Genomic DNA, 23813 nt, shown 5'->3' with positions numbered 1-23813 from the left:
ATGTTTTTAACATTCGAACGAAACTTGCAAAGACGATGGAATATAGGGAATGATTGTAGCCTCTCGGGGCGGGCCTAACTTTCCACAAGGAAGGGTTCTAAACGGAGGTAAGTTAAAACTTAAGTTTTTTTTTTAAAAAAAAATATATATTATTTTAACATGTTTATAAATAAAAAAATATTTAAAAAATTAACCGTATAACACCTTCAAATACTCATTATAACACCCTCAAATACCCACTAAACTTGTTTTTGCATTCTCATTATAAATGCTTTAAAATGATCCATGCCAATAGCCATTTCAGAGCTCAATCCTCTTTGCCGGAACATGTTCAGCTCCGTATACAGTGAGATCTTCCACTCCGACGTTCCCTCCAGCTGTGTGCGGCAGCATTCATCGACGGTCGGGGCATAGCTTATATGAGCCTCAAATTCAACCCAAGTGAATTCAAATATTTTCTTTTTCTTCTTCCCATTTCTCTATTTACTATTGCCTTGCCTGCACTAGGAGTGGAAGTTATACTCCATCGTTTTATTTTCTTTCCTTCTCTAGCAAGTGTAATGAGTGTGAATGTTAGTTTCAACTTTAGATTTATTGCATTCTGGGAAAAAAAAAAAAAAAACTTTAGCTTTATCGCTGTTTAAAAATTAACTATAGCTTCACGATATAACCTTTAAAACAAACAGGAAAAGCTCCAGATCAATGGCAAACAGGAGGGAAAAGAGAGCTCAATTTCTTTTATTTCCCTAGCTAGGAACTTGGAAGTCCTGATTGAGCAAATCAACGAAAGAAGGAAAAGAAATTGTTCCAGTCGCTGGTTTTAAATCAAACAAGCGGCGATTCTTGGCCAAAATAATGCAACCAATACCTACGACAATTCAAGAACCCGCGCTTGCTTTACATTTTAATTACAAACTTAAGGTTCCGTTATTTTTTTAATTATCCTGACATATCAAGAAAAATGTTTTCCTCTAATATTTCTATGTAAGATATATTATTTTTAATTATATTTTTTAAGTAATGATAATAAATCAAGAAAAACACATTATCTATGATAAAGAAAGGTGATGATATTAATGATAATAATAAAAAGTTTTGAAAATTAAAAATAAAATAATAATTATATCAACAATTTCTTGGCGCAACTGTGCGATCATAGTTTTACTAAATCTTGAATTTTTTTTATTTTAATTTTTTTATAGTTTTTATTCGTTTTTATATATTATTATTAAAAATAAAAAAAATATTTTAATATATTTTAAAAAAATCACTTTAAAACTGTTTCAAACCCCCTTTTAAAATATCGTGAACTGCTGGTTATTGTAGTGTTCGGTGAATAATAACAAGTTGATAGCAACTGATAAAAATATTTTAAACATGTTTTTTTTTAAATTGACATTATTAAGAGGTTAACTTAAAAAAAAATTATGTACTTATTTTTCAGTTTTTGATTAATGTTGAAAAATAATTTCAATAAAGTTTTTAGCAAACAAACAAAAGCTAAAACAACTTTTGATCAGCGACAAACATTAATCAAACAATGTAGTAGGTGGAGGTCCCTTATTGGTATTTAACCATACCCCTTTTACTTTCTATTATTATTATACTGTACAAAAGCAAGACCAAAAACTCTTTGAAAGCGATTTTCCATAATCTTCAAAGAAAACCTACTTCAAAAAAAAAAAAAAAACCCTCCACCACCTAGCTTTTCCTTTATCCACGCAGCCAATCATCATCTTTCTCGGATCACCATGACAAACAACCGAAGATCCCACTTTTTCTCTGCATTTTCAAAGTAATTGAACGCTCCATTTTCCACAAAATCACAGCCGTTAACAAATTTCTTTTAACGGCCGTAACCCCCTTAGGTCTCAACGATAGACCTGACAAAAATCCTCACATTTCAACCTTTGTCCTACCATCAAGATCACAGCACCATCAACCAAACCTAGCTAGGTATCACAAAACAAGGTGGGATGGCGATAAAGATCATAAGGTGCCCACAAAGAATCCAACGGACACGGTCTTTTAGAGTTCAACCTGAGCCAAGGCTTGCCCTTACCACTCCAATGTAACAAACTTACCGGACCGGGATGCAAATCCCTGCACAGCCCTTCAAGATTATCGCCTCCAAGCCCATGTTGATTCCATCTATGCTCGACGCCCTCCACGTCGCCGGCAAAAACAAGCAAAAAAGGAGGCAATGAACCCAACTCGTAAATCCTATTCTTCTTCTGTACTCTCATCCAGTACTCTAATTTTTCAGTGTATTTCCCTTCTCTCCATTTTCGCAAATCTATCACCATCACCCCCGTGTTAAAATAGCACGCTCTCCTCCCCGTAAACGATGTCGCATACACTGGACTCGACCAAAACCGAGAGTTAAAATAATAAGAAAAATTAACATGGCAATATTCTGGTGCGCCAAGTACGTGTGCACCTAGATTGATGTTCCATAATTTTGCCACGTCATCGACCACGATTAAATCAGAATCGAAGTAGATGATTCTCCTCACTGTGAACGGTAAGAGGTCGGCGAGGTAGATTCGCGCGTAATTCAACGGTTGATCCAGAGCTCGGCGAATGGAAGAGGATATTTTTCCTCTGACCAGATCAGTGTTGAAATGGTAGAGATGGAAGGTTAGGTAAGGGAATGTGGAGGTGATTGTGCGTCGGAGGTCGGCTCGGCGGTGAGTGGCGATGAAGTGGAAGACTATGTGTTCAGGACAGGCGGCGTGTTGGAGGACGGAGAGGACTCCGGCTACGGAGCCACGGAGGTAGGTGGCATCGAGTGTCATTGCGATGTGAATTATAGAAGGATCGTGGTGGTGGTGGTTGAGGTTGTTGAATGATGAAGGCCATGTCTTTTTGGGACATTCTCTGCCGTTTCGAAATGCCGGTGCTTCTCTAAACGCAGGAAGTTCTGCGTTTGGTAAGCTCTTTACGGAGACGACGACGGTGGTTAGAAAGAGAAAAATGCAGAGGATTGACATGGTGTTTGAAACTAGGTGTATGGACTATGGTGGCGACAGGAGATGATGATAAGAGGAGATAGTTGGCTGGGGGTAGTTTGGGGATTTTGTGTGAGAGAGTGGGAATATAGACTGTGTGGGTTATAGCCAGGCTGGCAAAGTCCCTTTTGTTTTTGTCTGTAATTGAAGGCCAAGGACAAGGGTTTTCATCCTGTGCTAGTGATTGCACCTACCTTACACTGAATTTTTTTTAATCAAGAAAATTACTGAAATCATTGACCGTTTGTTGATTTTAATATTAATTCACGTTATCTTACTGGACAGCGATTTCACTTGCTGTATGGTTTTTTAATAGTTTTTATGATTGTGATACGGAAAAAAACTATAAGTTATAGGTTTTTTAAATTTAAATTTTTATCATAATTTAGAATAAAAATACATTTAAACAGTAAAAATTAAATAACTTAAATCTAAAAACATCTTTAATCATACCATCACGATGCAGACGGAACCTAAGTCGTAGGTGGGTCAATCTATGCTTTGTATGGAGACACGTAAGCACAAACCTAATCCATGGAATCGTGTCTGCTTATGAGATGGGAATTAACGTTGAACACCAGGCTTTTAGGGGGTATCTTTCGCTATTATCCTTCTTGTTTGAATGTTTCCCAGTAAAGGAAACGTGCCAGAGAAGCTTTCTACTTGATTTGATTACACCATTAGCTTTTTTGTTGAGATTAGGGAAACTTTGTTGGATCCATGGAAACATTCGTTTATTGACTTGATCCTGTGAATTTAATTGCTTTGGATTCTAGCTTATATGAGAAGATTGTCTGGTCACTTATCCAATGCTGCTAGGACGATAAATTAATGAGCTGGATTTGCAATTTCAATCCCAAATAGAAGTAGGGGTGGAAATAGAAACTGTTTCCTCGTCTTTGTCTTTCTTCTCCCCCTTTGCTTGGAAATATGCTATCATTTTCTGGTCCGATTATGTGGATTGTTTTTCATGAAAATCCATGCATGCCTCCTCTTGTTTTCTGAAAATACTTTTTGGATAGAGAGATTTTTAGAATAGATTGGTTATTGGATTTGTATTGCAGCTATTTAAGTCTTACGTGTTAATTATCAAAATTAAAATATATCTGCAAGAATATTTATATTGTTCTTATTTTTTAATGTTACTTGTCCTTGCTCCTCTGTTTGATTAAGCAGTTTAAAATAGTGTTCGTCGGCAATAATAGTAATAAAATAAAAATAAAAAAAACTCCCAGACCCGATAAAAATGAAGCAAGGATGAGATATCCAGGTCCTTCCCAGAACTTATTCCAATGTCGTTCTTGGTAGTAAACGACTGTTCAAATTGATATCCCAAGTGTATCAGTTCTGTAAAAGGCAGTGTTTAAATGTATCAGTGTCTGTTTGGAAACGAGGTTAATTGCACGCAACCTTTGTTTCCAGACGGAGCCTTGGTGCATATGCAGAGACATGGCTTGTTTTTAATAAAAACAAATACATAATTTGATAATATGTTGAAGTTCTTGAGAAAGCTGATTCTGTGTGGTGCTACCGTAGTGGTAACCCCACAGATAAAAAAAAAAACTCATGTAGAATGCCGGGGAGCAGGGGTTCAAAACCCATGAACTTGTATATTTAATCGAGCTAAAACTGTTGGATCTACATGTTCCCGTGAACCTGATGGGCTATGTAGTATTCCTAGCCATGCCCCATATTTGACAACTCACCACCCGTGATCTGGACAATCTTCCCTCGACTAGTCATTTTTGAAAACCACCGAAACTTCCCACAACTTTACTGCCACTTTCCCCCGAGCTAAACATCTAACCACCAATTATGCTGTGTATCTTGTCAACTTAGATGGTCCATTATCCAGGCTCCTTGTGCATCCATCGGCTCACCCTGCCTCGAGCCTAAAGGCTTACCTATCTGTACCTCTTGTCGCGAGGGCCACTACCTTTACCGTTATCAGTGATGCATTTAATGATTCGTACCAGCCAAGGTGGTGCCAGTGCCCCCTCCATCCATTTCTTGACTCGGCGCTGGCCGTTTCTAAAACAAAAACTCAACTATCAATTTTTTTTCATAATAATTTGGGTTGGTATGTTTTTTTTTTCATAATAATTTCATCATTTATTTTATTTTTAATTTTTTTTATCATCAAGTTGATTTTATCATATTAAAGCAACTCTCACATTTTAATTTTAAATAAGATTGAGCAGAAAATTAAGTTAAAAGGTTTTTTCTATGTTAATTTTATTTTTATTTTTAATTATATCTTTATATTAACTTTTTTTACTAATTAAAAAGGATTTTTTTGACTGGTCAAATCAATTAAATTATATCAAAATAATTTTTATATAATTTAATTATATGGGTAAAAAATTAAATTAAAGATTATTTTATTTTATTAAGGTTTTGTTTTTAACAAAAACCGCAGCCTAGCGCGGATCTATTAACTAGAACTTGCTGACGTATCACCCTCTTACATTGGAATCTTGAAATGCAATGTAGCGCGATTGCTTATTGCCAGTTGGGCTATAGGTCTTTTACCATACTGCCCTTTCCTTCTAGTGTTGGTCTTGGTCCACTGGCCAAGTAAGCAAGCATATGATAGGTGCATGGCTGTCCCATCTCCCTATTCCCTCCCAAACAAATACACTTTCCTATTTTCCACTTAGCATCAAATGCAAGTTGGAAATTTCATTCATCCACGGATGGGCTTCGCGACACTGACAAGCATATAGCGTTCGTTGTGGGGCTAAAAGCTTACAATATCTGTGCTGGGGACACTTTTATTCTCTGTTCTTTTTTAATTATGGAAAGTGTTTTTTAAGTATATAATTTTTTTTAATATTTAGTTATTTCATGAAAAATAAGTTGAAAAATAATTTATTAATATTTTTTAAAAAATTATTAAACAATGAGGATTAATAAATGAAAACAAATTGAAAATAAATCATAAATTATTTCAAACAAAGTAAATATCTATTAAAATAATAAAAATAAAATCTGATGGATATAAAAATTTCAAATAAAAAATAATAAGATAAAAATAAATAATGATAAAAAAAATAAGGATCTAGGTTTATATAAAAATCAAATCAAATTTTAGAAAATAAAATTAAAAAAAATAAACCAAAAAAAATTAAAAAAAATATATGGCAATCAAGAGATTAAGTATCAAATTTGATATAATCGATAAATAAAAAGATATATTTTTTAATTTTTTACAACATTTGAAATATATATTTCACTTAAAATAAAAAAAAAATACTTTCTTATAAAGTAAGTAAAATTTTTCTTAAACCGTAAAGTATTTTTCATTTATTAACTTTTATAATAGTAAACAATCATTTAAAAGCTTAGAAAGTAGTTTTGAAAACCATCTTTCATAAAACAAATAAAGACAGATCTCTAGCTGGATTTATCATTCATAAGTCACACCGTTTAAATGAATTATATAGATTGTTTATTAAAAAAAAAACCTAACACTATTCAAGAAAAAATCTAGCAAACTAACACAATATAAAACAATACCAGATTTCACAGTACATATCATCCTTGATAATAAAGAATTTTAAAGAAATTGATAAAAATGGATTGACACAAATTTCATTGAAAAAAAAGAATAGAAAAAAAAAGCATGTAAAAATACATTGAAACTTTGACTATGGTATCATCTAAATAATTGATAAGATCTTGAGGAAATTAATTCATCAAATCCAATGAAAGTCACCAATAATGACTGAGATTGATTCATGCGAGTAGTTCAATATTCAAGATAAATAGAGTGATGTTATATAAGTTAAGCAAAATAAACCATAGAATTTCCAAGGAATACAGTGACGATTGCATGTGCTGTCAAAGCATCATCACCTTGAACGTGTAGCGGCCGGAGTTATTTGTTAGTTAAAGTCGATCGTTTTCTTTTCAATTACATTTTTAAAGTATATATTCCGGCGATGGTATTGGTCTGAAAACCACAACACGAACGGTTTTTCTTTTACTTCCGAGCTAAATAACACTTTGGAATGATTTTGTTTTTCGAGACAAATAACACATGTAATCAATACTATCCTTTCCTTTCCATACATTAGCAATTCATTCTTAACTGATAATACTGGCTCATGCTATAAAGAAGAATTATAAATTAATTAAAGTTAATTTAATTTTGAAAGAATGTACTTAATTGGTAGAGTTTAAAAATTCCCATGCTCAATTTATCTACTCAACAATAAACAACGTCTAAGAACATGATGAAAATATTGAGTTTACATGCATTCCTACTCTGCCTGTGTTTGTGCCTGGATATAAAACCCGATATGGTTAGTTTGGCCCAATTACATAGAGCCATTCAAAAAACCTTTTGTTTTTATTTGTTTTTTTTTCCAAGTTAACCTACTCTGACATGTATATATATATATATATATATATATATATATATATATATATATATGTCAACGAGTAGACAGTTCATTGGTGAATGTCGTAGGCTTCTGGAAATGCTGTGATTCCATCTCTCAATTTCAACGAAAACGTTATCATTTAATCTAGAAGCCACTTTCAGAGTCGCCTCAACTCAAGGATTTCTCTCGTAAACGCCCTTGTTGCCGCCTTAAATTAGGGCACATGAGATGGCGTGCTGAAAATCAGACTGCTTCGAGTCTTGAACTCCATTCACACATGCTCTTAAATTTCAGTGTTTCCACGCTTCGATCTGCACTTTTTACATTTATCAATTAGCAATAGATCTGGATCGTCAATTTGGTCAGCTGTGAGCCATTCCATAGAAAAGCTAGATTGCTAATCAATCGTAATTAGTTGCGCTGAAAATAATGGGAATCGAGGGACCTCACACCTCAGGCATCATCCCAAAAACCAATCCAGCTAGCCTCCTTTCAAGATACATGTAAAGTGGTTGTTTTTTATTTAAAAATATATTAAAATAAAAAAATTCATTTTTCAAAATTCATTTTTAAAATCACTGCTTCAAAATAATTTTAAAATATTAAAAATTAATTTAAAATAAAAAATAACTTTTTAAAAAAACACACTTGTACCGCGGAAACAATCTGGTTCAACCATCATGCACGCCATGTTAAATTCGATACTCTAGGTGTGTTTTTTTTTAAAAAAAATAGATGATGAAAAGGGCTTATTCCTTATGGTGTGACTGGTACATTCTCAGTAGTACTACGTTATTTTTATATTTTTTGTAACCGTAGAATCAATATTAATTTTTAGTTTGGTTTTAAAAAATTAAAACTTTTTTAAAAATAAATTTATGTTTTTTTGATATGTTGATATTAAAAACATATTTTTAAATAAAAAATACTTTAAAAATTAACTACTATTATATTTTCAAACAATTGTGTGATATTTAATATAAAAAAATACGGGTTTGTTTAATTAATATCATTGACAGATGCAATACATCGATATCTTTATGTATTGATAAATGAAACATGTTAAAAAAACATATTAGTTGACATATAACAAATAATTCCGTGTAGATTTTTAAATCTATCAATTTATTTACCATGGGGATCCACAGTTAATTATAGATTGCATGTATACACGTGTATGGAATGTTGTGCTGGTTTTATTGTTTTAATATTAGAAGCAAAATAACAAAAAATTATTAGCGATTGATTTTTAAAATATTTTTTATTTAAAAATATATTAAAATATTTTTTTTAATTTCTAAAATTTATGTGTGATATTGAAACAATTAAAAAGATATAAAAAAATTAATTTAAATCTAAACAAAATATTTAAAATTATCGTTTGACCGCAATATTAAATAAAATCTTAAAATCTATATCAGTAAATACTAGACAATGCTTAGAGCTCAATTCTATATAGCTTAATCACAAGTCAGTTTCTCATAAAGAAAGACCCGAGTAATCACATGAAGTACGCCTTGTATTACATAAACCAATCACGGGTGCCTATTTAGTTTTTTTACACGTGTTTTATTGGGTTATTGAGCCTCTTGAAAGACTCTGGTGGTATTTTGAATTTGTTGATGGAGCTGGGCAATGAAAAATATTTAAACTACTGCGAGAAACCTATTTTTAACATTGTGCTACTATTATTCTTTCATTTATCCATTTAATACCATTTATAGTAGTAAAAAAAAAAAAAACTTTATTAACCTCGTACGCACAAGTGGTTTGTACATTTGGATTGGTTACATTTGTATAGCTGGGACTTAATTAGGAACAGCTGTTAGCATATATTTTCTTTAGTTACTTGCCTCGACTTCCGTGGTTGACATATAAAAAGGAAATTGTAATTATTTATTTGAACTCAATGTAATTTCGCAATGGACGAATTTAGACATTGATTTTTTTATCAGAGAAGACAGTCTGTCTCTCTGTTTTTTCTTTCCAGGTTAAATTCAATTGATTCGAATAAGAGCTAGATAGAGGCGGGGTAATCAGGACGAAGCAAGCATTGCCAAGTGCAGAATCACTGTAATTATAGTTAAGCTAAGCGTATTTATGGAGCAACCTTGTATAAATCTTCATTCGGCAGATCGATTTTTCAATTGAATCTCCAATGTAATAAGAAAGTTTCGACTGAACCTGGTCTCCCATCCATGCCCGTTAGTGTATTTTTATCTTTTCTGTGAAGCACTTGTTTTATGTATTAAAACAGTAAGTACCCAAAGTTTTATAGAAGGAAAAAAACCTAAACTCATGCTATAATGTGTCAAAAAATCCAAATAGTTTATAAATAGGATTTGTAGGTTGGATAAACGATTAATCAACTAGTTATAATAATCTTATATATTATTTCTAGTCAAGATAGTTGATAGCTTGTACTTGGTACTTAGAATGCCAATATGACTTGTACCTAGTATCTGCAAAAGTCTTTTTTAATGGAGACAGGGACTCTCTGATGTTTAAACAAATAATTTTTTAAGAGAAAATACAATAATATTAGAGATACTCTAAAAAATATATATGTAATAGAGGATGAAAATTATGAATTTTTGTTCTGAAAGTCTCGCGATGTATTTATAACCAATAAATTTTGCTCTTTCATTGAGAGGAGAGATTGAAGTGTAATTTTATTTTTGTGATATTTTAAGTTGTATTTCGCTTATTTTATATAGCAAAGTCATGAAAACATGACAAACCATAAAATACTATATTTTATGGCATGTCTATGAGACCCAAACATGGGACTTACCCTACCAGTTCCCAGCATGAGTTTTGGCACAATGTCAAGTTCAATGGCTGGGTTTGGGTTCGGGTTCGGGTTCGGGTTTGTCCAAACTCATCACGCTTTCATTAAAGCATGTTTGTGCCCGCGCATACTAACTTAACAACTCAACATGCTTGATAATTTAAAAAAATTATACCATATGTTTATATTTGAATAAAATCTTAATTAATCATGTCAAAATCTGTTCATAGATGTAATTGGAAATGACATCTAGGTCGGGGGCTTGGACGTAGATTTTATTGGAAACACTTAAATTACACGAGGTCAACCCGGAGGGGGCATGATCCGAATCCACAGATGACCAACTTACCCCTGTAATATTCCATAACAAATGAGTTTCAGAATGAATGAAATTACGAGTGTGGTGATTATTTTACATGTTTGCCTATTCTTAGGAACAATAATTTATGTTCGTATCAATCATGGCTTGAAGCTAAAACATGAATTAAAAAATAAGCGAGTTGACCTTGACTGGTCTGTCTCTTTATGTCCGGTAATTATTCCATATTTATTCAGTGATGTGTTCGATCAACTACCAATAAAGAAAGGAAGAATCAATTGAACGTTGCATGTGACGAGTGAAACAATTGTAATAAAAACATACCACCAAAGGAGCCAGCGATTGAATCCGTCATTTATGAATACATGGAATAAATAAACGCACGCTCCAAGATACGAAAGGGGCCCGTGACGCTGTCACTTGCGCTGTAGGAGGCTTCTTTTACCCGCTGCACACGCAGCTACACACCAGTTGTTGACAGAGGGCAGTGCTTCTTTTCCCCCCCTTGTTTATAAAACATGATTTTATGCCAGTTTTCACTCTCCCTCTCTCTCAAAGCAGGAGATTTGCTTTTTTTTACTTGATTATTTTAATTTCAAACTTTAAAATTAACATATAAAAATTATTAACAGAAACTAAAACACGTAGGGAATTCACCATAGTCATTTTAAGTGTTTATTATGTAATAGTGTATTTTTAAAGAAATTATTTTTGGTCCTCGAACATTTTCTTTCCACGATTGAACCCATATCAAACCTATTGCATGTTTTTTTTACTGAGAGGGTTAAATTTAAATAAAAGACTAAAGTGAAAAATACTAGTAATATAGATAACAACATTAAAATTTGTTTTAAAAATTTATTTTCATCTCTTAATTTTTTTTAGCTATTTGGTGATTGGTTGTTATAAAAAAAAAGAACTGAAGTGAAAAGCATGCACGTAGACATTTTGTTGATTGGGCCAGGCATCAGGCGTGGCTTTCCAGGCCCAGCAGTGCCTGGTATCAATGCTTTTTTTTAGTTTTTTTTTATATTTTTTGATTTTTTATGTGTTTTAAAAATTTATATTTTAATTGATGTCCATTCCTTATGATTTTTTTTTGGTCTGGCCATTGTTGAATATAGATTATTTTTAATTGTACTAAGAATGTTTGATTTTTGTATTGGTTGGTGTGATCTATATGTAATTTTTTATATATATTTTATACAGATTAAATATTTATTATTTATAGTATTTTTAATATGTGCAACTTTTTTTTTGTATTCAATAAATTTTATATGTGTGCCAATCTCTATTACAAATTGATTTCATAAACAAATTCATTAAACACAATAAGATAAACAACTCATGTTGCGATATTAAATAAGCAAATATTCATTTATTTACACAGTGGTTTATGATTTTTTTAATTTGATGCATGCATAAGTTTTTCAATTTATATTTATGATTTTTATTTATTTAAAACAACAAGCTGAAACAAATTACATGTTCAAGTTTTTTTTTATTATGTATTTGTGTTTTCAATTTAATCCATACTTTTATGATTTCTTGCTTTTTTTCTTAACTTTTTTATCAAATTTTTATTATTTTTAATTTCACTTTCAATTCAAATTGATAGTGTATTGTTTTATTTATTTATTTTGGCCCTCGTTAATTTGTTTTTTTTTTTGATATCTATACATGTTTTCTTATTTGCTATCGCTGCCTCTCTCTCTTTTTTTTTTATGACTCAAATAAAACCAGCTTATTTAGTTTGATGAGACTATAACTCAAGTTATTTAATTTATCTAATTTAAAAAAAAACATGTTAGGGATGCCTGTATATTTTAATAGAAAAATAATACAGACCGATAATATAGCGCGAGCACCAACATAGTAAGAAACTATAAAGCATGGGACATTTTTAATGTAGTCACTTTACTTTTTACTCTTGTCATATTTTACTGTGAATTTAAATAATAAGATTTTTGAAAAATCTCTATTTAATTCTTAAACTTGTTTTTTGCACGGTTGAACCCTTTTAACCTAAATTGGATCCCAATTATGTATTTTGTTGGGGGTAAATGTTGAATAGGAAGAAAAAAGGGCTTAAGTGAGAAAAAAAAAGGTGATGTAGGTGGCAACTTTGTAGTTTGTTTGAAAAGTTTATTTAAACCCCCTATCTTTTTAAATTACTAGGTAATCGATCCTTGTAATTTTAAAATATTATGTTTTGATACCATATATTTTTTTTTAGTTTCATTTTATTGAATGAGAGAGAAGGAGTTACTGAATTCTAGCTTAAAGGGAGAAAGTTATCGATGACAACAATTTCAACAACTAAAATAGTTGATTTTTGTATCAAATAATTCCATATAACGAGAGAAGCTAAGATTAAGTGTTTTCTTACTCTTAATACACTTAAAAAAACATATACAAGCTCTGAAAGACTCTTGGTTTGAGGTTAGTTATGGATTTTATGGTGGTTTTTTGCTTTTTTTGAGGTCATGGATTAGTTATACAAGGTTTTAACGGTATTTTCCAGGTGTTTAGGGTAAAAAATAAGTTAGAAATAAGTTTTTGGGTTGAAAAAACAAGAGTATTGTTTTTTGAGCTACCACAATAGCCAAATTTTGAATAAATTTTTTTTGCAAAGAATGAGGTGGATGATGCTTAAGGAAAACATAAAAATCTACGCGTGTGGGTTTATACTTGCAAGCCTACACGTGCTTTTTTTTATGGGCCAAGCACTAGGCGCACAGTCTATGTTAATATGAAAAGCAGTAGTTAGAATCTATTCTATAATTTTTTTCTCTTCAGATCTAATTTTACATGGATCATCCATATAATATTAACATATTAACTAAGAAAACTATTTTCTCACATTAACTTTTTAAAATTTGAATCCTATGCAAAGACGTGGAAAACTTCTGTATATTTTTACAAATCTTAACAGCTAATGTAATTAAGTGCCCTCGCCTTTGGTGCCGGGGACACGGGTCGAGTGGCTGGGTAAAGGAGACGACTTGGGCGTTAAATAAATAAATAGCAGACGAAGAACTTAATTATTCGGACCAACAGGCGCCAAACGGCAACCGCTACATATCCTTTTTGCTCCTGTCTTCATTTTGATCCGACGACACAAAATCCTACCTGTCATTGCAAGTCTCCACGGCCATTTCTATTCCATGAAAACTGAGAAAAAAAGAGAAGAAGAATCTGCACGCGCAATATACTTTGATTTTCCCAAAAGAAAAATGGTTTTATTTATTTATTCTTTTGCATGGAGGCCACGTCTAGAGAGGACCCGTTACAACAATGACCCACAGCAAAGATCCATAATCTATTCACCAATGGATGACGCGGATTTTCTTCTTCAGCTCCGCCATCCCTACTTAACCACACCGCATTCAGTTTCAGCCTGAATTCATCAATTGCCGGCCATCTCCGAGAGGACAGACGACAATCTCTTTTCAACAACAAGTTCTACAGCACTAAGGCCTCCCTTCACTGTTCATCATCTGTGGGGTTCAACACGTTCACGAGAAGAAGTCTTTAAATATACCATCACCTGCTTTTAACTTGCTCATGACTTCTCCCAACTAATTTTGACTCTTCCTTACCAAAACTCACTCCCTTGGGATCAATTTTTCCTTTTTCTACTTACTTTGATTCCATCAAAAGATTTTGAATACCTAACAACATCAAATCCTCCGAGTCCAAATCTAGAAAATACAAGATTCAGCTCAATTTCTTCCCTTCCCCACTCAACTCCCCGCTAATCTCGCCTCCCACCATTCCTTTTACTATTTCCCTCTGTTAAATATGCCTTGTTTCCCTCCTCCATGTCCAAACAACAAACAACATTAACAAACAAACAATATCATTCCAAATCCAAATCGCACACTCACCATGTCTGTTCTCTTCTTCCTCTTCTCTCTCCCTCTCCTCTTCTCCCCTTCCCTCTCCCTCCACTTTGGCAGTAAGCACTCATTCCCTTCCCCTCCCTCTATAACCGATCTAACTATCACTCTTTCTGTTTTCTAACCGCATTTCTTCGTCGTCTTCTTCTTTTTTTACTACAGATACTTCATACTTCATAGACTGTGGCGGTTCCACAAACACAACCGATCCATTCAACACGACATGGCTGTCCGACCGTTACTTCACAGGCGGAGCTACCTCTGTAGTGTCAGAGCCACTCCACTTCCTCTACCCTCAAGAAAAAAATCTCCGATTCTTCCCTCTCTCCTCCGGCAAAAAAAACTGCTACGTTCTCCCTCTCCCTAACGGCCGTTACTACTTCCGTACATTCACTGTATACGACAACTACGACGGAAAATCTAACCCTCCTTCATTCGACGCATCCGTCGAGGGTACTCTCGTCTTTTCCTGGCGTTCTCCTTGGCCTGAGAATCTCGCTCGTGACGGCGCGTACTCCGATCTCTTCGCGTTTGTTAAAGACGGTGAAGCGGATGTTTGTTTTTACAGTATTGCCACTGACCCTCCTGTCATTGGATCCCTCGAAATCCGTCAAATCGATCCCTTATCTTACGGTTCGTCAACAATCGGCGATAAATTCACCCTCGTTAATTACGGCCGTTTATCCTGTGGGTCCACACAGTGGGGCCCGGGGTTTAGCAACGACACAGATGATTTTGGCCGAACATGGCAGTCCGACTCCGAGTTCCAAACTCCAAACACGACAAAAATAATCCACTCCATCTCCACCCGAGAAACCATAACCGGCACCATTCAGCCGCCTAATTATTTTCCAATGAAGCTTTACCAAACGGCGGTAACTGGAGATGGAACACTGGAGTATGCAGTGTCAGTCGATGCGAAAATGGATTATTTGTTGTGGTTTCATTTCGCGGAGATTGATTCAAGTGTGAAGCAGAAATCGGAGAGAGTGTTTGATGTGGTGGTGAATGAGAAGAATGTGGAGAGGGTGGACGTTTTCGAGGAAGTTGGGAGTTTTGCAGCTTATAGTTGGAGTTACACAGTGCATAATTTGAGCAGTACTGTGTTGACTCTGAAGTTTGTGCCGGTTGTGGGCGCACCGATAATTAGTGGCATTGAGATTTATGCTTTGGTTCCTAATGATCTCTCAACCATGCCCGAGCAAGGTATATGATGTTGGGTTTTTGGTATCTTGAATGGTAAATTAGTATGATTTTGTTTATTGAAAATTAACTGGGAATGTGTTCTAATTTTGGTAGTGGTGGCAATGAGAGCGTTGAAAGAGTCGTTACGGGTTCCTGATAGAATGGGATGGAATGGGGATCCTTGTGCTCCTACTAGCTGGGATGCTTGGGAAGGAGTTACATGCCATCCCAACAAAGACGAGACTGCACTTGTGATATCACAAATGTAAGCAATCAGTTTTGTGTATTGAATTATTTGCACGTTCGTTTGTCCAAGCCTTGATGCATTAGAAAGATTTTATTTGTTTGTTTCAGAAGACGAGTTTAATCTCATGTTATTAATTACTTGGGTATCTCGTTCAGTGATCTTGGAAGTCAAGGCTTGAAAGGCAGTATAAGTGAGCAGATTACTCTTTTGTCGGACTTGGTAAGCCTGTAAGTATCAGCATCCGATTTTTTATGCGCTGTAGATGTTTTATGTTTTATTTGCTGAAATCATGCAGAAGATATTAGCTTGTTGCACATAAATGTATGAAATGAGTGTCTTTTCTCAATGTTCTACTGCACTGCAGGATGCTTTAGGTTTAATTTTCAAATTGACATGTCTTCTTGGAGATCACTAACAACTTGTTTCCATCTTTTGCACCTGTTCTTTCAACCATAATCATTCTGCTCTTTATTGGTGAAGATGCTAGTTTTAATTTGTATGATTTATCAAAAGATTTACTGCACAAAATTACTGGATTTCTTCTGAGTGGACTAAATTTAATTATAGGATTTTTTTCTAAGTGAATTCCATTTAAAAGCTTTAATTAATGCAAAAGGATCCTAACATATTGATCAAAAAACAAATTAGTTGTCTTCCAGTTGATCTCACATGCAACATGTAGCATCATTATTGTTAGCTCTGCAGAGTTCATCAAATTTATGTCACTTTTTCCTGAGTAGATAATCTAAGTGTTGTTTGAAATATTAATATGGTAGAATCTAATGGTTGCTCACGTGTTCTGTCATGATAAACATTATTGATTTTGGATTCAGCTACTTTAGCTTACATTTGAGAATTGTTTACTCCGTGACCCCTGCCTTGCCTTCAAAGTTAAATCTTCTAAAATTTTACTGTGACATCATGGATGAAGAATTTTTTTGAACTTGGACCTACACTTCCCATAGTTTCTTGTGCTTATTTTGCTGTTTTTCCAATCGTAATTAATCTTTATCTTTTAAACCTGCAGGAATTTGAGTACTAATTCTTTGGGAGGAACTCTACCATCAGGATTAGGTCAACAATCTCTTGTCCGGCTGTAAGTCGTACAGCATTTTATATGCTTTATACAGTTGATATCTTGTGGTCCTGCTTCTTAATGTGTATGGCAACCTCTGGTCTCATTACAGCATTTTATATGCTTTATACAGTTGATATTTTGTGGTCCTGCTTTTTAATGTGTATGGTAACCTCTGGTCTCATTTATGATAAAATTTCTCTTATAGTGTATTTCATGATTGAGTACCACTAATTTATTTATATGTTACCTAGGTGACCCCAAATTAATTTGTGATTAAGGCTTTGTTGTTGTTGATTATTTGATAAATAGAGAGAAATTGACTTAGCGCATGTGTCCCTAATGCGTTTTTTCATGAAGATCATATGATCCCCTCTGCTGAAGAATGTTTGATTTTGAGACCCCTCTAGGAGGGAACACTTTCTTTTCCACCTCATCTGGAGGACTTCCACTCCCTAAGACATGGATGTACAATCATTCAAGTCAATGTTTTAGAACTCGTTCGTCCATGGAAAGAAGTCTGCCTCGCTGATACGTTCTAGTTCTTTCATTCTTCTGCTCAAAGTGTTCCTTTTTCCTGGTTTACATGGGTGTTTGAGTCCAGTTTTCCTTGTTTGTAAACTTCCCTATGGTTTCTCTCTTCTTTGAGTTTGGAAACTTTTCTACTCTGTTAGATGTTTATCATTGTTTCTCCCTTTGTCTTAAAATATTCGTTCATCTGCTTGGCTAGTTCACTTTCTTTGTTCTGTCTGCTTTATAGGGTAGCACAAACTTTAGCCTTCCATGACTGAAGTTAAGAGTCCGAATTAAATTATGTTCCATCATCTTCTTTTGAAATTCTAATGTGATGTTGTATCTACACCATGAAACTGATCCTGAGACCACTAGAAACTTACTCTGGCATTCCACTATGTTATTTATTAACACTTCTGATCTGTACTTTGTAGGGATTTGTCCAACAATCAGTTCTTGGGCCCTATACCAGAAAGTTTAGCCTCGGTAACTCATCTGCAGCTTGTGTAAGTGGCTTGTTTGCGCTAATAAATAATGGAGGCATTTGACATAAATATCTGCGCGTGCGAGTGCGCACAGACTGCAAGTCTGATATTTGGATCTAGAAGCAAAAAATTATTATTCTCCTCCATTTCAAATTTTATTTGTTGAGTCTGCGTCTAAATGTGGTAGTGTTTGCCTATTTCCATCTTGCATGCCGTGCTGTTAGCATATTATCATGCATACCAGTAGGGAGAACCCCCCCCCCCCCCCCCCCACACACACACACACACACAGCAGGGGTTTGTTTGATATTTGGATCTAAAAGCGAAAATTTGTTGTCCTTCTCCTTTCCAATTTTTATTTGTTAAGTCTGGAGTTTAAATGTGATAGTCTTACCCATTTCCATCTTGCATGCCGTGCTGTCAGCATATTTTCATGCATTCAAATAGGGAGAACATTTTCATGCTTTTAATTGTATATTCTGCCAGAAATTGAAGTAGTTTGATTTTCTTGAAATAATTTTACTTAATATTGGTTATTACATGGATTTTATTTAATTCAACCTCATGTTTAGATCAATGATACCACTTTGTTTGGAATTAACCAAGATGTGAGTTGGGATCTGTTTACTTTAGTTTGTTAAGAACTTGAAATTTATTATAGAAGATGGATATTTTACCTTGCAATTTTAAATGTAATGTTTTGATTTTTCAACTTAGAAGAGATTGATCAACATCCACACCATATATATATATATATATATATATAGAATGGATCCTACTTATCATTAAAATTTTGTCTTTCAGTTATCTTTGAACTAGTAATGAATTAAAGTTCAACAACTAATTTCATGCTAGGAATTTGTGTAACTACAAATTGAAAACTCAAACAATGCTATACACATATGACATTGAATGCTCATGCCTGAGGTGGTGTGTAAAACCCCACCATCATCAAAATAAATATTCGACACATTGGCGGTGACATGGATCAGTTGTCCTCGTTAATCCATTGCTCATGTGCATTTACACTTGCACATGAACAATAGGGGTAATACAATGTGTGCTGCATTGTTAGAAGCATATGGTCATGACGTTAAAAATAACTGAAAACTGCTGTTGAGGATATATCGAGTGTTAGTTTTTTAGACCATAGTGGGTAGACTAGAAAGAAAGGAATTTGATCTCTATGTTTGACAGCTCTTCTAGTTGATTGTCTACTTTGCCTTTGTTGATGAAGGAACCAAGGTCCTGTTAGTGTTTCCACCAATACAGGCAAGTGGTTAAACTGTTCAGCTGAAGTGTAACGTGGTTCTCACGAGCAGCATATAATATCATGCAATTATTTATAGAACTGGTTATGGAAGTATTGTTTTTCTTAACTGAACATTCATATAATCCTAAGTTGTTTATGATAATATTCATATTCGTTTCTGATGGACCATTCTCTGCGTAATTGTACTCTTTTATTTTCATTGTATTGCTTTTACTTGACCAGTCCCTGGAGGCTGGAGGCCATAGAACTTATAATGAAATCAGTACTGTCACATTTCATTACTAGATTTCTTTTCTTTCCGTTGTTATAATGAATAATCACATCTAATGGATTGCAATTTCTCTATATTTGAAAAGGAAAATGAACATTTTTCTGTCAGAAAGGCCAACCAGGACAGTTGTTTTGTGGTCACAACTTTAAATTGCTGAAATTTTCTCTGGTGTCAGAATCCTATAATATCAAGTCAACACTGAAGCAACACAAGACAGAAGCACTATAGTTGTTTGATGTCTACCCATTAAAATCATATTTGCATTTCCAGTTAGATTGCATCTTTACATGTTGCTCTTTCAATTTTTTCTGTTTATTTTTTAGGAAGTATTAAGTCCACCTGTTCACAAACCTCCCCAGAACAAACCAGATCTTGTTGGAACCACTTCATGAGCTCCATTGCGAACATTCCCTCAGTATATTCTTTTTTGCAACTCTGCTTGTTGATAGATGTACCACACTGTATTCCCTTTTTTATTATTTGATAAGCAAATTGATTGAAAAAACACCAAATGTTAGCTACTTGAATACCTGTGACATTTTGCAATAGAAGTCCAAATATTAACAATTCTAATGTTGATTGCCCAGTTATTTTCCATGATTGTATTGCCTCAACATCTCTTTATTTCCAGGCTGTTGAATGGTAACTTATTGGAAGGGCGAGTACCAGAGGAACTTTATTCAATTGGTGTGCATGGTGGAGCTATTGAGTATGTCTCATTTCTAGCTTTCACAATTCTATTTAGTTTATTATAGTAACAATTTTCGAGTTATAAAATATTTGGCATGTATCATCCTGCATTAAAGCCTATGTGCTAACTTTAAATCTCTTGATTCTACTTTTATTTATTTATCCACCAACAGATTTCGATTATTCTATATTCACCTCAAATCCTTTAGAGGATGAAAACTGAAAGACTTCTAAGTCTATTTAACTTAATCTGAAAGACCTTGCTCCTTGGAGGAATACATTTATCAAAATAGTGAAGTGTATACTTTTGGTCCATGATTTTTAGTTGTCTTTGATATTGCATTGTTAAACGTTAATGATTATCTTCAAGAGAGGTGCCTGTTGTTTACTAAAGGTTTGCAAATCATAATTTCATCGTTTTCCAATTAATTTAATTATCTAAGAAGATGGACAATCATAATATGTAACAATTCACTATATTCTTCAAACCTGAACCACTAGTCTGATGGTTGCATGCATCTTTCCTTTTTCAGCCATACCTTCCCAAAAAGTTGTATCTGCATGAGTTTCACTCTTGCTACTATAGAAAAGGCAATGTATACCCCTGGTTTGTAGTTAGTCTTCTGTTAATAAGGGAAGTCCTATCTACCCACTCTCCCTTTTTTTCATGTGAGATCCCCATTTCAGTTCAAGTTGCTGTTTGTTCTCAACATTGGAAAAAAGTTTCTTAATCTGTTCAAACCTGTGATTTTGTTGATATACCAGAACATCTTTTCATTTCCTTCGGCCCACTGTCAAATTGTAATGGGAGGTTAAGCCTAAAAACTGTCATTAAATATTCTTTGATTTATTAGGAACTTTGTGGCTACTTAAATTTATTTTCTTCGGCAACCAGATTATCAACTTTTTCTAGCAAGCACACCACTACCTTCAGGATAATTTTGTCAACCAGCGTTTTTATCTGTCATCAGTAAACTAGGTTCCTAGCCAATTTACTGCTATGGAAACTGAAAAATACGGTACTTGCCAATGGTGATTAATATTTGCATATTAATGCATGCAGTACAGATTACTTTTTGCAGCATCAAAAAATTCTAATAAACAACTCTTTACTTGCTGTGTGGAATGTTTGGCTCCCTATTGGACACACAATTTCTGGAATATACCAATTTTGATATATCTTGTCTTTCCCTTCTTTTTCCTTCGTTGGAGATTAATTTTGCTTACGATGTGAATTGAATGAATGCCTCACCCCTCTTACCTTTTAAGGGTACGTATAAGCCATTGGTCATTTTTTTTAAATCTTATTTCCAATTGAATTAATGTCTATTTAACAACTCACTAGGAAAGAAAACTTTCTCTTACAGTCTCTCAGGTAACAAAGGTTTGTGTGGTGTACCATCTTTGCCACAATGCTCTCTATTATGGGAAAATGGTCGCTTGTCCACTGGTGGTAAAATTGGGATAGGCTTATCCTGCCTGGTAATTGTTTCTGTGCTTGTATTGGGATACATAATCTGCATCAGGAGGCGTCGAAATGATTACGACTTTGCTCCACCTCACGATCTAATGTGTAAGTATTTCTCAAGAATGTTCAACTTGTAGCTTTTTTTGCGTTCATTCATGATGTCATGGCTATCAGATGGTCTGATATGTCATCTGTCACAACGTGTTGTTGAATTAAGGCTTGCATTACAGAGCATATTAGATATCACTCTAGAGGCCAGTCAAATTTGAGACTGCATTCCACCTCTGGACCTTATTTTGACTTCCTTTTATTGCAGAATAGTTTGAAACCACTAATCATTTAGGATTCTCTATTCCTGATACAACATGCTAAAATTCCGGTGTTAACCACTAGGAGTGCTAGTTTAGAATAAAATTTTTTACAGTAGATTAAATTAGGATCTGAAATCTGGAACTATATTTATTCTTGAAGCACCGTATAACATATAAACTGCAGGAGTAGTTCAACAAGGATTGGGACTTGGGAATGAGATGTCATTTGAAATACAAACCTTTGTATAGTTGAACGTTGCATGTAGCCACTTGTGATATATTTTCAGTCATTGAACTGCTGCTAGATGATGTTAGTACTTTGTAGGTATCATAGTCTGTACTTTTGTGTATGCCTTGATGCCAGAGGTTTGGTTAGAGCTGTAAAACCAGTGCTAACCACATTGACATCATGTGGATACACCTTACATATATTTTCATCCCTCAATGGCTATTCTTCACAATATACCAAAGATAGGGTAACTACCACCTAGAATTTGCAACTGGGTATCATGCCAATGATATATCATCTCATCATCAAAAGAGTTTCTTCCATAGTAGCCAAGGAAGTCGTCTGTCCAAGAGATCTGGTCTCCTAACTGGATCCATATAGATCTTGTTTGAAAGTAGCACAACATGAAACTTCTATAGCGTGTAGTAATGACAATTCCATCATCTTCAATTTGGCTATATCAGCTGTCGTTATGGAAGGTTTCTCATCCTCAGTTTAACTATTTAAATTCGATGGTGTTATTCCTAGCCAAAAAGAAAAGGGAAAAAGTAGGAGTGTTTTCTCGATGGTTTCATTTGTCCGGGTCTCTTATCTGACATCAACCTTTCTAAAAGTTTTGTCTCCATCACTGTCGTTGCCGCCGTGAAAGAATTTGAACCTTTCAGTTTATGTGACAACTATATGTGCTCACTCTAATTTTTCATTTGGTATCATGCATTCGTTATTGAATCTTGATTAATTTCATCCAATTGTATTCTCCCAGCAATGGCTGCCAAGAGAAACAGATACCAGAGGCAGAAGTCCTTGATGCTTCTTGAAATGGAGAGCCAACATGCCAAAGGGTTACCATCACCTTATGGTCCACATTAACAGACTTTTGAAAAAAGATAATATTGATCTTCATATTCTTCAGCTCACTAAGAGAGCATGGAGAGGGGACCCTGGATGTAGTTAGTTCGAAGTGCTCACATAGGATGTGAGCTGCATCTGCTCCACAAAGGAAACTTCGTGGGTTTGGATTCTTTGAACAATGGAAATAAGATGGGGTCTAAAAAAGTCACACTGTCTATAGAATGCAATGTATCTGGTATTTTTTTCCCTTCTTACTGACAACAAACTGGATAAGCCTTCCTAGTGTATCATAGCGGCTTTGCAGCATTTTATGACAAGTTGCTGTGAGTAGATCTTCAATTTATGTTACACATTTATACCCAGTGGTCCCAGATGTGGTAGCATTGTATGATACAACTTTTTGGTTGATTATTTTTCCAGTTCCTTGCGGAAATTATTTTCAGCTTAAGCAATGTTTATCTGTCATGGACTGACATTTCCTTCCTGTTATTTCTGCAACAAATTTAAACTAAAGATTGTTCACCATGGCTCGGTTCTCCATCATTCAAACGAGTTGTGTTTGCTTATTGATGATCTTCTTACTCGACTTCAGGCAAAACTTTCAATAATGCTACTATTTTCAGACAGCTGCGCTGTGTCCACTCGAAATGATTTTCTTTCTATGGACTTCCGGGTAGAGCTGGCTTTGTCGGGCAGCACTGTTTATCTGTGTTCTTACAGAGAATATCTTTGGTCGAACCTTGGATTTCATACAATCAAAGATCACACCATCACCAATGAAGTATAATTTTGAAGCTCAATCT

General features: G+C 34.2%; 2 protein-coding genes across 2 annotated transcripts; one reads left to right on the top strand and one right to left on the bottom strand.

Annotated features, from left to right (window-relative positions):
- Nucleotides 1–1529: 1529 nt before the first annotated feature.
- On the bottom strand, nt 1530–3066 carry LOC133704431 (probable galacturonosyltransferase-like 3). Its single transcript, XM_062129247.1, has one exon. It carries the CDS (start codon nt 2991–2993, stop codon nt 1953–1955), a length of 1041 nt encoding a protein of 346 aa, XP_061985231.1. The 5' UTR covers nt 2994–3066; the 3' UTR covers nt 1530–1952.
- A 10728-nt stretch (nt 3067–13794) lies between these two features.
- Nucleotides 13795–23494, top strand: LOC133704788 (receptor-like protein 4). The gene is made up of 9 exons (XM_062129781.1): nt 13795–14470; nt 14574–15617; nt 15711–15861; nt 15999–16070; nt 16871–16939; nt 17866–17937; nt 20092–20169; nt 21518–21723; nt 22922–23494. Exons 1-9 carry the CDS (start codon nt 14401–14403, stop codon nt 23026–23028), a joined length of 1869 nt encoding a protein of 622 aa, XP_061985765.1. The 5' UTR covers nt 13795–14400; the 3' UTR covers nt 23029–23494.
- The last annotated feature ends 319 nt before the right edge of the window (nt 23495–23813 follow it).

Source organism: Populus nigra, chromosome 10 (assembly GCF_951802175.1).
Source record: "Populus nigra chromosome 10, ddPopNigr1.1, whole genome shotgun sequence".
NCBI lineage: Eukaryota > Viridiplantae > Streptophyta > Magnoliopsida > Malpighiales > Salicaceae > Populus > Populus nigra.
This window is presented reverse-complemented; position numbering and strand designations above follow the sequence as displayed.